At 37.6% G+C, this 12,525-nt stretch overlaps 1 protein-coding gene across 7 annotated transcripts in view; it reads left to right on the top strand.

The window, feature by feature from the left end:
* Positions 1-896: 896 nt before the first annotated feature.
* The window catches only part of LOC105035078 (uncharacterized), a 43,373-nt gene continuing 31,744 nt past the window's right edge, over positions 897-12,525 (top strand). For 2 of the 7 annotated variants that reach the window (XM_010910481.4, XM_019847205.3), the window contains exons 1-2: positions 897-1,255; positions 1,357-1,446. In XM_010910481.4, coding sequence (XP_010908783.1) covers positions 951-1,255; positions 1,357-1,446 — 395 coding nt within the window. In that variant the 5' untranslated portion in view covers positions 897-950. The remainder of the gene's footprint in view (positions 1,256-1,356; positions 1,447-12,525) is intronic. The other 5 variants (XM_010910479.4, XM_010910478.4, XR_003799230.2 and 2 more) reach the window with 4 other exon arrangements.

Genomic DNA, 12,525 nt, shown 5'->3' with positions numbered 1-12,525 from the left:
TATAATAATATAATAATATATAATAATATAATATATTAAATATTGATATATATGATATATATATAATATATAATATTTTACACTATATTATATTATATAATAATATTATATAATATATAATAATATTATATGATATATATTATATATAATATAATAATGTTATATTATATATAATATACAATATTATATAATACAATAATGTGTAATAATATAATATCATATATTATATATTCATATTTATAATATTTTACACTATATTATTATACATAATAATATTATATAATATATATTATATTATATTAAAATAAAATATTAATATAATATAATATTTTAATATATTATATTATAATAACATACAACAAGAAAATAATATAATTATATATTAATATAATATATTACTATATAATTTATAATAATAATATTATATAATATATATTATATTAATATAAAATATTAATATAATATAATATTATAATATAATATTATAATATAATATTATAATTTAAAGCCATCTTATGATAGGACGACTTATAGAGCCATCCTACCATAGGGTGACTCATGCTGTGTATTTACGCTAGTAGTAGGGATGCAGTAAGGATGCTGAATCAGTACACAAAGTCACTTTTGATAGGATGAATTTGTTTCGAACAGTAATACTTTCGAAAACATATTATTTTGATTATTTTTTTCAAATAAATATTAAATTTGTAAATTTGCTCAAAATCTACTTTGAATAATTGGTTAAAATAATTTTTTTTTCATTATTTCTCACTGTGGAGGGTAAGTAGTACGGTAATCGGGTGGCTTGGCATGCCACGTTGACTGGCTTATAGTCACCGTCTCAATAAAGAATTTTTTTTCCTCACTAAAAAAATGATATTCTATTTTTCACCTTCGGGCTAAAACGTAGTCGGCTCCAATGCTTCACTTTCCAATCGCCCCTGCGACCAATGGCGACAGTGGCAGCGGCAGCGGCAGCGTGTTACTCGCACTCCGTGGGTCTCATCTTCTCCCATCTCCCTTCTCCTCCTCCTCGGCTCTCGCCTTCGCCTTCTCGGCGGCCCTTACCGAAACCAGCGAGCGGCCGAAGGTTTGCCTCATCAGCTCTGCTGGCTGGCGGCGCCGGCCTCGCCCTCGCGGCCTCCGCCCAAGCTCTCCCTTTCGGCCCCCCGGTGGCTCTCACTGTGCTGCAGGAGCCGGCGAACGCGCTCTCCCTGCCCACCTGGGCCATACACGTGTCCAGCGTCATCGAATGGTAGCTCATCTCCTCCATTCCCACTCCGCTGCCTTCCGTCCCTCTCCTTTTTGCCTCTTTGGTGCGGTTTATATAGTATTTGCTTGTTCTCTTCCTGGAAGGATCACGGCCATGGCGTTGATTTGGGAATATGGGGAGAAATCCAGTTTCCGAACTTGGAAAGGTCTTTCCTGGGGGATGGTAAGAGAAAGGTTCGACCTTGCTTTATATTTTGTTACTTCGTTTCTGAGAATTGGATGGTATTCGATAAGGGACTCACATCTTATCACTCACATCTTATCTTCTTTTTGAGATGATTAATTGTTAGTTATCTGCAATTTTTTTTTTAAATTTTTTCCGGTGCATATATAAACGCTATAAACCACAATGGCACGGATAAACCTCACTTATTCTGTTGATTGAACCCAGCTCCTTGGCATATCACACTGTTTAGATACGCCAATTTGTATTTTGCTGTTAATATTTCATTTAAAGGATGGTATGATCACTGGATACTCCTCTCCAACAGACTTTCCAATAGACTTCTACTTCTAGCTGAAGTTTATCTGTGACATTATGTCATTTTTTTTTTTGGTGAAGTAAAGGGAGTTTAGACAACCCAAAAGTTGGTTCTTAGCGGTACATGATCTCGACTTGCAGTCATTCACAATCCTCTTTATGAACATGAACAAGAGAAAAATGGCCAGCCCCAACATCTTGACCATTAAATTGACCTTAATTAAGAAAACTCGATGGTTTGTAGCACTAGTTTCTTTTCTTGCAAATGATCCAATTTTTGTTAGGGGTTGTATGTTATGATTGGTGGACAATTTATTTGCAGTGTTGAACCTTTATAGGTCGTTTTGGGCTGAAACCTTTTTTACCTAACTTGGTCTATATAGGCAAACCTAGAAATGTGATTCGCTATAACTTCCGTATTCAAAGTTGGCATCATTTCGGATGATTAATTAAAACCAAGGAAGATGGTGGGTCTCCAAACATGTTATGCTCATGAACTCTGCATCTTGCTGATAGTATTTGCAGAAGAGGGGTGGTTCCTTTCATGTCAATGGTTAATGAAAAAGAAAAGCATTTCTTTACTTTCTCTTTTCATTCTACGTACAAAATATGAATAATGAAGTTTAATTTTTCTTTTCCTCTCGTCTTTATGCTGCTTGGCCTCATTGGAGAAGGGATGAATTTAATTGGACAAACTATAATGCTTTAATGAAAAAGGAAAGCAATATAGAAAGGATTGATCCAAGCATTCCGGAAGTATATTGTCCCACCAGTGTGGTTTGGTTATACAATTCTGTAGACTGTTTAGGATCACTTAAGCGAAAGCTCTGCATGGTACAAGTACTAAAGCTACTCTTTTGGTCTGTTATGCAATCATTTGTGGAAGACTTAAAAGTGAAATTAATGAAAACACTCATCAGATCAGCTCTAGCTGTCCACTTTAAGAATGTTAGAGTATGACAAGGGTGCTTATGCAGAGATATGATGTTCAGTTAGAGGTTGGTTGATGTTGGAGAAACAGGAAACATACTCAGAAGTGGCACAGATGAAGGGTAAACTGATAGTGAAGCAATTGATGGGATTCAGTCATGCACCATTTTGGCCAAGGGTTGATGCATATATGGTGATGATGATCAATTCTGCAATTTTGAAATTAATTTCATGCATGTAATATCTGCTGAAATAAAAAAATAAATATCATATCTATGCAGAAATTCTAATGAAACATTGATTTTAAATGTTAATAAGATAGATGAAATAGATAATTTAACAGCATGATGGAAAGCAGAAATTGTAAATTATCCGTACCCCTACATATAGGTCCAAATGGAACCACTAGAAACTAGGACTCAATATAACCATTGATATAATCATATTAGTTCTAACTTATAGATTAAACCAAAGCCCAAAAAAGAAAAAAAACCATCACATGTTTCCCATTAATTCCATCATTGCAACTTCAGGTCAAGGTGAAGTTGGTCAAGATGAGTCTGTTTGGTGCATCTAACACATTAAGTAGATGTATCTCATTAAAAAATTTCAAAAGCATCAATAATTTAGTCAAAATAGAGTACAAAATCTCAAATTATGGCGGTCATGATACCTGAAAATGGGAAAAAGATTTGAAAGCAAAGTTTTAACTAAAGACATCTTATCTACTTTATGCTATCTTGGAGGATCCCAAATAGGAAATAGGATTCCTGTTGTCACGCTCAATCTTTAACAAAGAGGTTGGAAAGCATCTTGGATCAATGTTTTGAGAGTGGGGCTAATCAACCAGGTTGACTGGCCTAACCTATTTCTTGCAGGTCTTTACCGGTTAGGATGTACGTAGATATGAATCTTTTAAAAATTGATTTGAAATATCAACTTTGTTGTTTTGAGCTACCTGGGTTGATTGATCCAGTGATTCGAACAAGTCAATACTTGCAAGAAGATTTGAAAGAGAAAAGGGAAGGGCCAATCCTATTCATTCTATGTTCTAATCCCCTTTGGTTGCCTTCTTCTCCTGTGGCTACCATGGTCAACACTTGCCAGCTTACCATGAAGTAGTGTCTACCTCCTATGTTCAACAAAGAGAAGATCTAATGATCGGAGGTAGAATCCATATACTAGGGATTGTTGATCCTGAGGTGGTTGGTAATGTGGAGGGAGATCCCATAGCAGCTCCCATGGATCTTAAGGACATCAATATCGTCAGAAGTTACAAGGAATGCTGGCCATCCTATTTGTTGGGGTGGGCTAGAAGTTGGCCTGGTAGCTGGAAAAGAAGCTTTAAACTCTCTTCTTCCTCCTATTAATTTTCTTCCTTTTCTTCTCTTAAATTGAGGTTGTAAGGGTAGAAGACTGCTCTAACTAATTTAGAGGCTTAAATTAGTGAATAAAGTTGGGAGGTTAGGTGGAGGATGAGGCTTTAGAAAGATCAGGGCTTGAATTGGTGAATAATGGTGGAAGATAAGGGGATTGAGTGGGTTAGGCTTTTGGGAGAAGAGGAAGTGTAGAAATTTTGTAAAGAATAGAGACCAAGATGGGTTAACCTGCTATCGATGTTGAGTCAAATGATAACTCATGATCCACCCATCATAGCAATTTGGGCTCGGTAAACCGATTCAAACCATTGTCCATGGTTCATTGAACCGCCTAGTTTGGGGCATGTCGAATCGAACCGATGGTCAATCGGGATGGTTCTGACCTTTGAAATAGGATACCGACGAGGAGGGGGAGAGGGAGAAGGAGAGAGAGGAAGAGGGAGGAGGGAGGGAAGGAAAGGGAGAGAAAGAGGGGGCTCGAGAGGCCACCGGAGGGCTGTTGAGCTTGTTGCACATGGTGGAAGCCAGAGAAGGGCAGAGGGAGGGAAGAAGAGGGAGAGGGAGAGGAGGCCGTTGGAGACCTCTAAAGAGCTGCAAGACTGCCTCGTTATTGTCGAGGCCAATGAATGTTTTGTGATTTATTGTGAAGTCGGTGACATAGTTACTGACTTCACTGTTCTTTTTTATTTGTTGAGATTTTCAGTTGAAGTTGGCAGTTGTCAATTATGTTGCTGACTTTACCTAATGATTTGTGAAAAATGGAAACATGGGTTGAAGCCACCATTTCAATCAAGAGGATGGAGCCCCTCCTCCGGCCTTCATCAGCCTCGACAACATTCGAAGGCCTCCTCTCCCTCTCTCTCTCCCTCTCCTTCCCTCTTCCCTCCTCCGGTTTCCATTGTGTGCAACAAGCTTGACTGCCCTTTGGTGGCCTCTGATGGCCTTTGGAGGCCCATTCTCTCTGTCCTTATCCTTCCCTCCCCCCTCTCTCTTCCTCCCACACTCCTTTCTTTGTTTGTATCAATTTGGGCCCAGTATGGAATGACATGGAGGCGTGTCGAATCATATGGTCGAATGATTGGTCTCAGCTGCGGTATCGGTACAACGAACCTTGCCATTGCCCTTAGAGGGCTTGGATGGAAGTAAAGGAAATCATTTTTTTATAAAAAATATCTTTTTTAATGAATTTGGACATAGAGAGTAATATAAATCATGATTTTTTTTTTAAATTTTGAAAAGAAGATTGTGAAATCAACCCAGTGCATGAGAGAAAGGAAATGGCATTATAACTAACCTATTGTTGGTGTCTTTCTTGTCCCATTCTGGGTGAGCTAGGGAACTTAGGATCCTCGAAGAGCTCGGTTGATCGAGGAGAGGACAGCCTGCCAAGCTTGATTGGACGATTCTGGTTGTGTGGGGGTGTGTCACCGGTGTTCGGTTAGTTGGAAAGGTGCAGGGCGAATGGCGGATAGAGAGTAGAGTAGGTCCAGATGCCTTGATCTTCAAGGACTTTTGCCATCGTTACACTATCATTCGAAGGAGATGGAAATAGATAGGGGATGTAGCATTGGGCTATAGTAGAAGGATGTAGTATTGGGCTATGGTATGGGTGTAGCGCTAGGCTACTATGGTAGAAAGCTAAGTTATGCCTATTCTTAGGATAAACAAAAAATATAAAGCTAAAAATAAAAATAAATTGATTGAATTAATTGTCAAAAGGTCTCTTATAGAGTATAGTTCCTTTCCTTCTTTCCTCTTTCTTTTTCTCTCCCTATGTGGATGGATTTTGTAGTCTCAAATCCGTCTCGATCCTATTTTCTCATAGGAATGCGGCAGGACGGTCGGGATTCTCCTCGTCCTGCTGGGACGTAAAATCTTGATACTAATGCATAATAGTATCCTTAAAAGTTATAACTGTCTACTCTTATGGTTTTTCTCATATTTGGTTTCCACTTCAGCAGTACTACTGACTGCTGTCAACCATTTTCCTGCTATGCATGTTCACAAGCACCATCATTTTGTAACTATTGGACCATAGCCATGCCTTATTGATCTTTAACTTATCCTAACATAGCTTGTGCTGGCCGTCTCCCCTTACTCAACCTACAATATAGTCTTTTGTTTTTGGAAATTTGAGACTGCTATAGTTTTCAAGACGTTCTGCCAGACAACAAATCAAGACTTAATCTTTGGATCTAGTTTCCTACCTCATAATCGAACTCTATCTATTTGACTTGGGACTCCATCCATATGTGATTTCATAATCGAACTCTCTTCTGCCTTAGCAAGAGTCATGTGATTCTCACTCGCTTCGATTCAAACTTCATCCATATGGTGCTTGCCTCTGGTTGCCAGCTATATTGTCGAGATGTGTAAACAGTGCTTTCCATATCTTGTTGGTCGAGGATCATGAGACTGATAGGATGTCCATTACTACCTCCTTGATACTTGTAGAATAAAAGACTCGCCATTATATTTTGGATCTGCTTGTTGAAGGTTGCTTTTTTACCTCAGTATTTGCTTTTGGCAATTTGCTTGTATCTCTTCTTAAACCTTTCTCTTCTACCAGTGTTTCTTTGAGCTTCTTTATGAATGACATTCTTTGGTTTTAGCCAAATACTAACCAAAATAACCCTTGATGGTTCGGACTGCTGCAACTTTGCTAACATAACTTCCATGATACCTCGACCAGTAGATTTCAAGGTCTCCATGGTATATTTGGTTGTTGCCTCCTGATGATCTGAATCTCTGTAACTCTGGTTTCTTGTGCACTGCACTACTTTCACATGTCGGTCGATAAGTCAATTCGCCCATCACAAGGATGGACTCAGTTGTCATCACCATAGGACTGATTAAAACATACTGTGGCTTTGTGAATCATCTTTCCACTATGGAACAACTCATTCATAAATCATCTTTCAACTATGGAAACAAGTCTTTCAAACCATCTCATTGTGAGAGTCAAAGATATTGCATACCAAGGATTCAGATCCCAACAGGACATCCCGTGGGACATCGGGACGGGGTACCATCCCATATGTTGGGATGGGACATCTCACTAACATCCCAGTATTTCAATCGGGACATCTTGGGACATTTTCTTTTCCAAGTATCAGGACGGGGTGGGACGGTGGTGTGTCCCACTCCATGGGAACACTGGGATAGCCTCGATCTATAGGATTTAAAATCTTGTTGCATACTATTTCAAAAGTGGACCTACCATAGTAATTTCTCTATAGCTATCTTCTTGGATTTTTTTGTTAGTGGTATGATGACATCCTGGGAAGCATGGATACGACAAAATGGCTACCGTACCAGTGTCGGATGTGTATCCGTATCATACCGTATCTCGTATCCGTAGAGCAAAATGTCTCCTATATTTTTAAGAATTTGTCGTATCTCCGTGTCCGTATTGTATCGTATCCATGTCCGATATCGTATCTGTGCTTCCTAGATGACATCTACGTAGTTGTCCTATCAGAAACAACATGAAAATGACTATGCAACATCTCATCGGACAATGTGATGATGACTATATATTGTCCTAGCACATATTCCAGAAAGCTTATTCCTATCTTTTCCATTCCATTTCGGACAAGCCAAGAAACTTGGGATCTCCTAAGAGCTTGGTTGGTCGAGGTAGAGGGCGGCCCATTAAGTTTGATCAGGTGAGGTCGGGATGTGTTCGCCAGCATGTTACTAATGTTGGGCGAGTGATAAATGTGTGTTAGAATGGAGGATAGAGAATAGTATGGATCCATGTGTTATGACCTTCAAGGACTTTTGCCATTTTCACACTATCATTCGAAGAAGATAGAGATGGATGGGGACTATAGTGTTGGGCTACAGTAGAAGGATGTAGCATTGGACTGCGGTAGGGATGTAGCATTGAGCTAGGTAGAAAGCTAAGTTATGCCTATTCTTAGGATAAATAAATAAGATAAAGGTAAAGATAAAGATAAACTGATTGGATTAATTGTCAAAGGGTCTCTTATAGAGTACAATTTTATTTATTTATACTAATACATAATTACTTCTTACAAACATTATAACTGTCCATTTTGATAGTTGTTTCTCACATCTGATCTCCACTTCTAGTGGTTTTGATAACTGCTGCGAACTATTTTTTCACTACGCATGTATACACAAGCATGACCATGTTATAACTGCTGGACCAATAGCCATATCTTATTGGCCTTTAACTTGTCTTGACATAGCTTGTGCTGGCTGTCTCCTCTTACTTAAACTGGGATATAGTCTTCTGTTCTTGGAAATTTGAGATTGGTATGATTGCGTTGGTCTTCTATCAGACAATGACTTAGGACTAACTTTCAGCATAATTTTCTGCCCTATGACCAGATTCTATCTATTCGGCCTAAGTCTCCACCCGTGTGTGATTTCACAGCCGAACTCTATCCATTCTTGGCAAGAGTCACATGATTCTTATCTGTTTTGATTTTACCAAACTTTATCCATGTAGACATGCAGGGCTTGTGTCTATTTGCTGGCTATATTATTGAGATGTGGTGTAAACACTTGTTTCTTCGAAAGGAAGGGAATGTGAATAGAGGAAAAAAAATGTCTTGTCAAGAACTTAATGATGTTTGAAACACCTTGCAAAGAGGCAAAGAAAAGTTTGTGAGAAGCAAGTCATGTGAAAGGATAACAAGAAGGGGATCGTTCATATTTAGGTAGAAAATACCTTACTTTATCATGGGCATCAACGTACTAGATTTTTTCTTGGAAATATGCTTGATTTTTGTAATGCATCTCAATACATGTTAATTGTCATGGTGTAGAATTTCCTTTTCATTAGGATTTTCTAGGCATTAGCTTGAGTCATGCTTAATTACTCCATAGCCAATTTTTTCAGCCAATGATATGGAAAGCATGGTTCGCAGTACTATCTTGAACCATCCAGTGAGGGGTGTAGTGAGACATATCAGGATTGGATTGGCACGGCTCCTCCCCTCAGTTCAGATGTTGAAGGTGGGGGGGAACAGAAAGAAAGAGAGGAAAGGAGAGGAAGGGATAGGGTGGTCTTTCGAGCCCCTCTCCTTCTGCCATGGCATAATAGTGGTGGAGCCCCTACTTCAAAATGAAATAGAGGCTCCAACTCTTGTTTTATTTTTAAATATTTTTTCAAGTGAAGGGTTGGAGGAGAGGCCAAAAACTTAATAGACAAGTAAAGTATGTTTTTCTTTTCACATATGGTGGATAAGTAAAGTATGTTCATCACTTCATAGTTTTATGTTAGATTGCATAAGTTATGGAGATGAGTTTTAATCATGTTTGGAGAAGCTTGCTGTCTATTGACAGAATGTACTTTAAAGGGGGATGAAACATGTTTAATCATTCTATAATCTGTGGAAGTGCCAAAAGATGTAGCAATGGTTCATACATCATTTTGAAGGAATGGAATGGTGGTGAGGTTTATATATTGCATAATATCGAATAGGGTGGGCCTTGGCATATAGGTATCACTGGTCCAAAACATGGAAATAGCCTTTGAATACGTGGAGCTAAGGTTGCATACATCTGATCCTCCCCAGACTCCATGGTGGCAGGACCCTTGTGCATCAGGACACCTTTTTTTTTATAATGTTTGAGCAATTTTCAAAGAGTTTAGACATGTCATGCTTGATCTCATTTTAGATGGTCTTCCATGTGATTCCCATGCTGAATTCCTTTACCAACTCATGGCCCCAAAGAGGCATGTTGAGTCTATAGAAGATGGAGGCATGGATTACTAGGCTGTAGAGAAGTCTATAATTTCATGCAGGTGATGCATGGTGAATATTTCTTGACTGTGAGGTGATTAACAAAATCACTATTAGATGATATGTTAGATATGTCTAGTGGAGCTCATGTATTCTATCATTAATCTATATAGTGGTTTCAAAAGATCAAAAATTGATGTAGTGATGAATTGAAGGATTTCTTCAAGATGGTGGGATTGTTGATGGCTAGAACTCTTGCCAGTTTCCTAGTACTTCATGTGCTTTTTTTGAAGTGATGTGCCTGGTGAAACTCTTGGCAGGATGGTAGTCATATTCTCATCAAACTTCTATTAATGAGAGTCATGTAGAACATCAATTGCTGGTCTTGGCAAATCCTAAATAAAGATCAACCATTATGTATACATGAAGTATCAGTTTATAATATTGTGACCAGTTGTATGAAATTTTGTTGCGAGTTCACGAGATATCACCTATGCCTACCTATGGTGATGACTTTGGAGTTTCTATATCATTGGCATGTTTATTAACAAGTTTATTTCATTCATAACCAAAGATAACCTTTTTGAGGTGAACAGATTTGGTGGACAAAAGTAGTTAGTTAGAGACATATGAAAGAGAAAATTGTTATGTATGAATTCTTGCTTGAGTTTTATGAAACTATTTGAGGTGGAATATGATCTTAGCTATTGTTACAAACAAGAATTTAAGTGTCACACTAGTACCATGCCAACCTAGCACTAGTTTGGTGTGTGTAACATGCTATGCCATGCTAGTGCTTGGCATATATGCATGTTGTGGGCATCCAGACAATTTCTCTGGCCCATATGGGCATGGGGAGGTATATCTTTTTTTTAAAAAATTAAATTTAAACTATTGTAAACTTATAAATAATGAAGTTAGGTATTGTTTTGTGGAAAAAATGAAGAACCGACACCAGGAAAATGCAACCTACAATAAGAAAAAGACTTTTGCATGCTGCACAGATTGCAACGTACTATTTAAGCACTAGGTTATGCCTTAGCAACATTAATAACACAAATGTCATAATGCATGTTTTACACCCTCGTCTTAATCCCACATAAGTGCCAAGTGGGCTTGTAGATGTCTTGTCACATTTTTTTCTTAGAAATTTTTTTTTCCACAATTTTAAATATTTCTTAATTGAAATAATAATTTTACAAGTCTAATGTGAGGATGAATTTAAAATTCTTGTTAATCGGTTCTTTGAATGGCTCCTACTCAACAACATATCCAAAAGCCAACCCTTACAGATTATGGAGTCATTTATTTTTTGGATCTCTTGTGAGTTTGTCTTCTAAGGATTTCTTATAGGAGCGATTCCTCCCATAGACCATCCATTTCCAACTCAGTGATGATTAAATCAACTAAAATCCTCAAACATAATTTGTACATTCCCTAATTTTCATTTTTAAAAATATGGTAAAACCAAATTTTCTTTTAAGAAAATGGAAACAAAGAATGGGCTATTACTGAGTCCCAGGGCTGGATTTGATGTCAATCTAGCTTGACATTGTGATAATTGAATAGGCACTTCTCTGTAGGTTTGCTGCTCTCAGGATCAAGCTTCTTATTTCCATCTCTTTTGAAATGGCAAGAGGAAAAAGAAAAGGCTTTAGAAGTCTTCCAACCTGGTGCCCATCAGTGCCTGTTCATGCCAATTGGGTCAAGCTAGTATCGGCCAGGTTCAGTTGGTACCTCGGCACATACTTGTCTTGTGCATGGCCAGGCTTTGCATGGTAGGTGCCTATATGACATGCATTGCCGTATGCTGATTTAAGGTTATAGTTATCATGTTGAGCTGTAATAAATTTCCCTCTTTATCAAGAAGCTCTTAGACGCTGGGTCTAGGTTTAATACATATGATCAGGATTATGCCAATGCTTAGACTCTTTTTGAGAGAAATATTACTTGGTTAAACAACATTTTGTTATTTTATGCTTTATGAAGATTACATCTTGTTATTGGTCAAAAGAAGTTTGAGAAACAAAAATTTAATAGTAGGCACGTATCATTTAAGAATATATTTATGTCATGAAATATTATTCAGGTTTGAGTATTATGGTTGTTAATGCTTTTGGAAGTAGAATGCAGATATCATGGAGAGTATGATGCACCAAATCGGCCCGAATTGGGTGGCTTGGGGTGCATTGGAAAATGGCATGGTTTGGGTGGTTAAAATGGGACGGGCACTGAACAGGTGCAAACTGCTCTGAACCAAGCGGTTTGGAGTGGAATTGGCCTAAATTGGTCAGCTCACACTGGTTTGGATGGGTGAACCGGCCTCTCCACTCAAATAATAGAAGGGATGGGTTATAAGAAGCTCATTGCTTCTCACTCTCCTTCAAAAATGATGCCATACCCGCTCAATCCTCCAAAATATGTGATTTCAACAAGAAAACATTAGATTCAAGGTAATCCCACCATCCCTAGCTCATGTTCTTTGTTTTTTCTTTCTTGAGGTTGAAAATTGGCAAAAAATCAAAAACATAGAGGTGGTCAACCCAAAATTTTTGATTTTTGAATGATTTCATGATATGTTGTAGATCTATGGATGATCTATATAATAAGACTAAAATCTTTATTTTTTGTTAAATCTATAAATTTTTGAAATTAAAAAATATACTTTTGGATTAAAAAAATTAAAAATAAAATAAAATTCAGAATATAACTATAAAATTAGAATGTCGTTTAGGAGCGTGTA

The sequence above is a fragment of the Elaeis guineensis genome, chromosome 12 (assembly GCF_000442705.2).
Source record: "Elaeis guineensis isolate ETL-2024a chromosome 12, EG11, whole genome shotgun sequence".
In the NCBI taxonomy this organism is placed as follows: Eukaryota; Viridiplantae; Streptophyta; class Magnoliopsida; order Arecales; family Arecaceae; genus Elaeis; species Elaeis guineensis.
The sequence above is the reverse complement of the archived record's forward strand: the minus strand, read 5'-3'. Positions and strand labels throughout refer to the sequence as shown.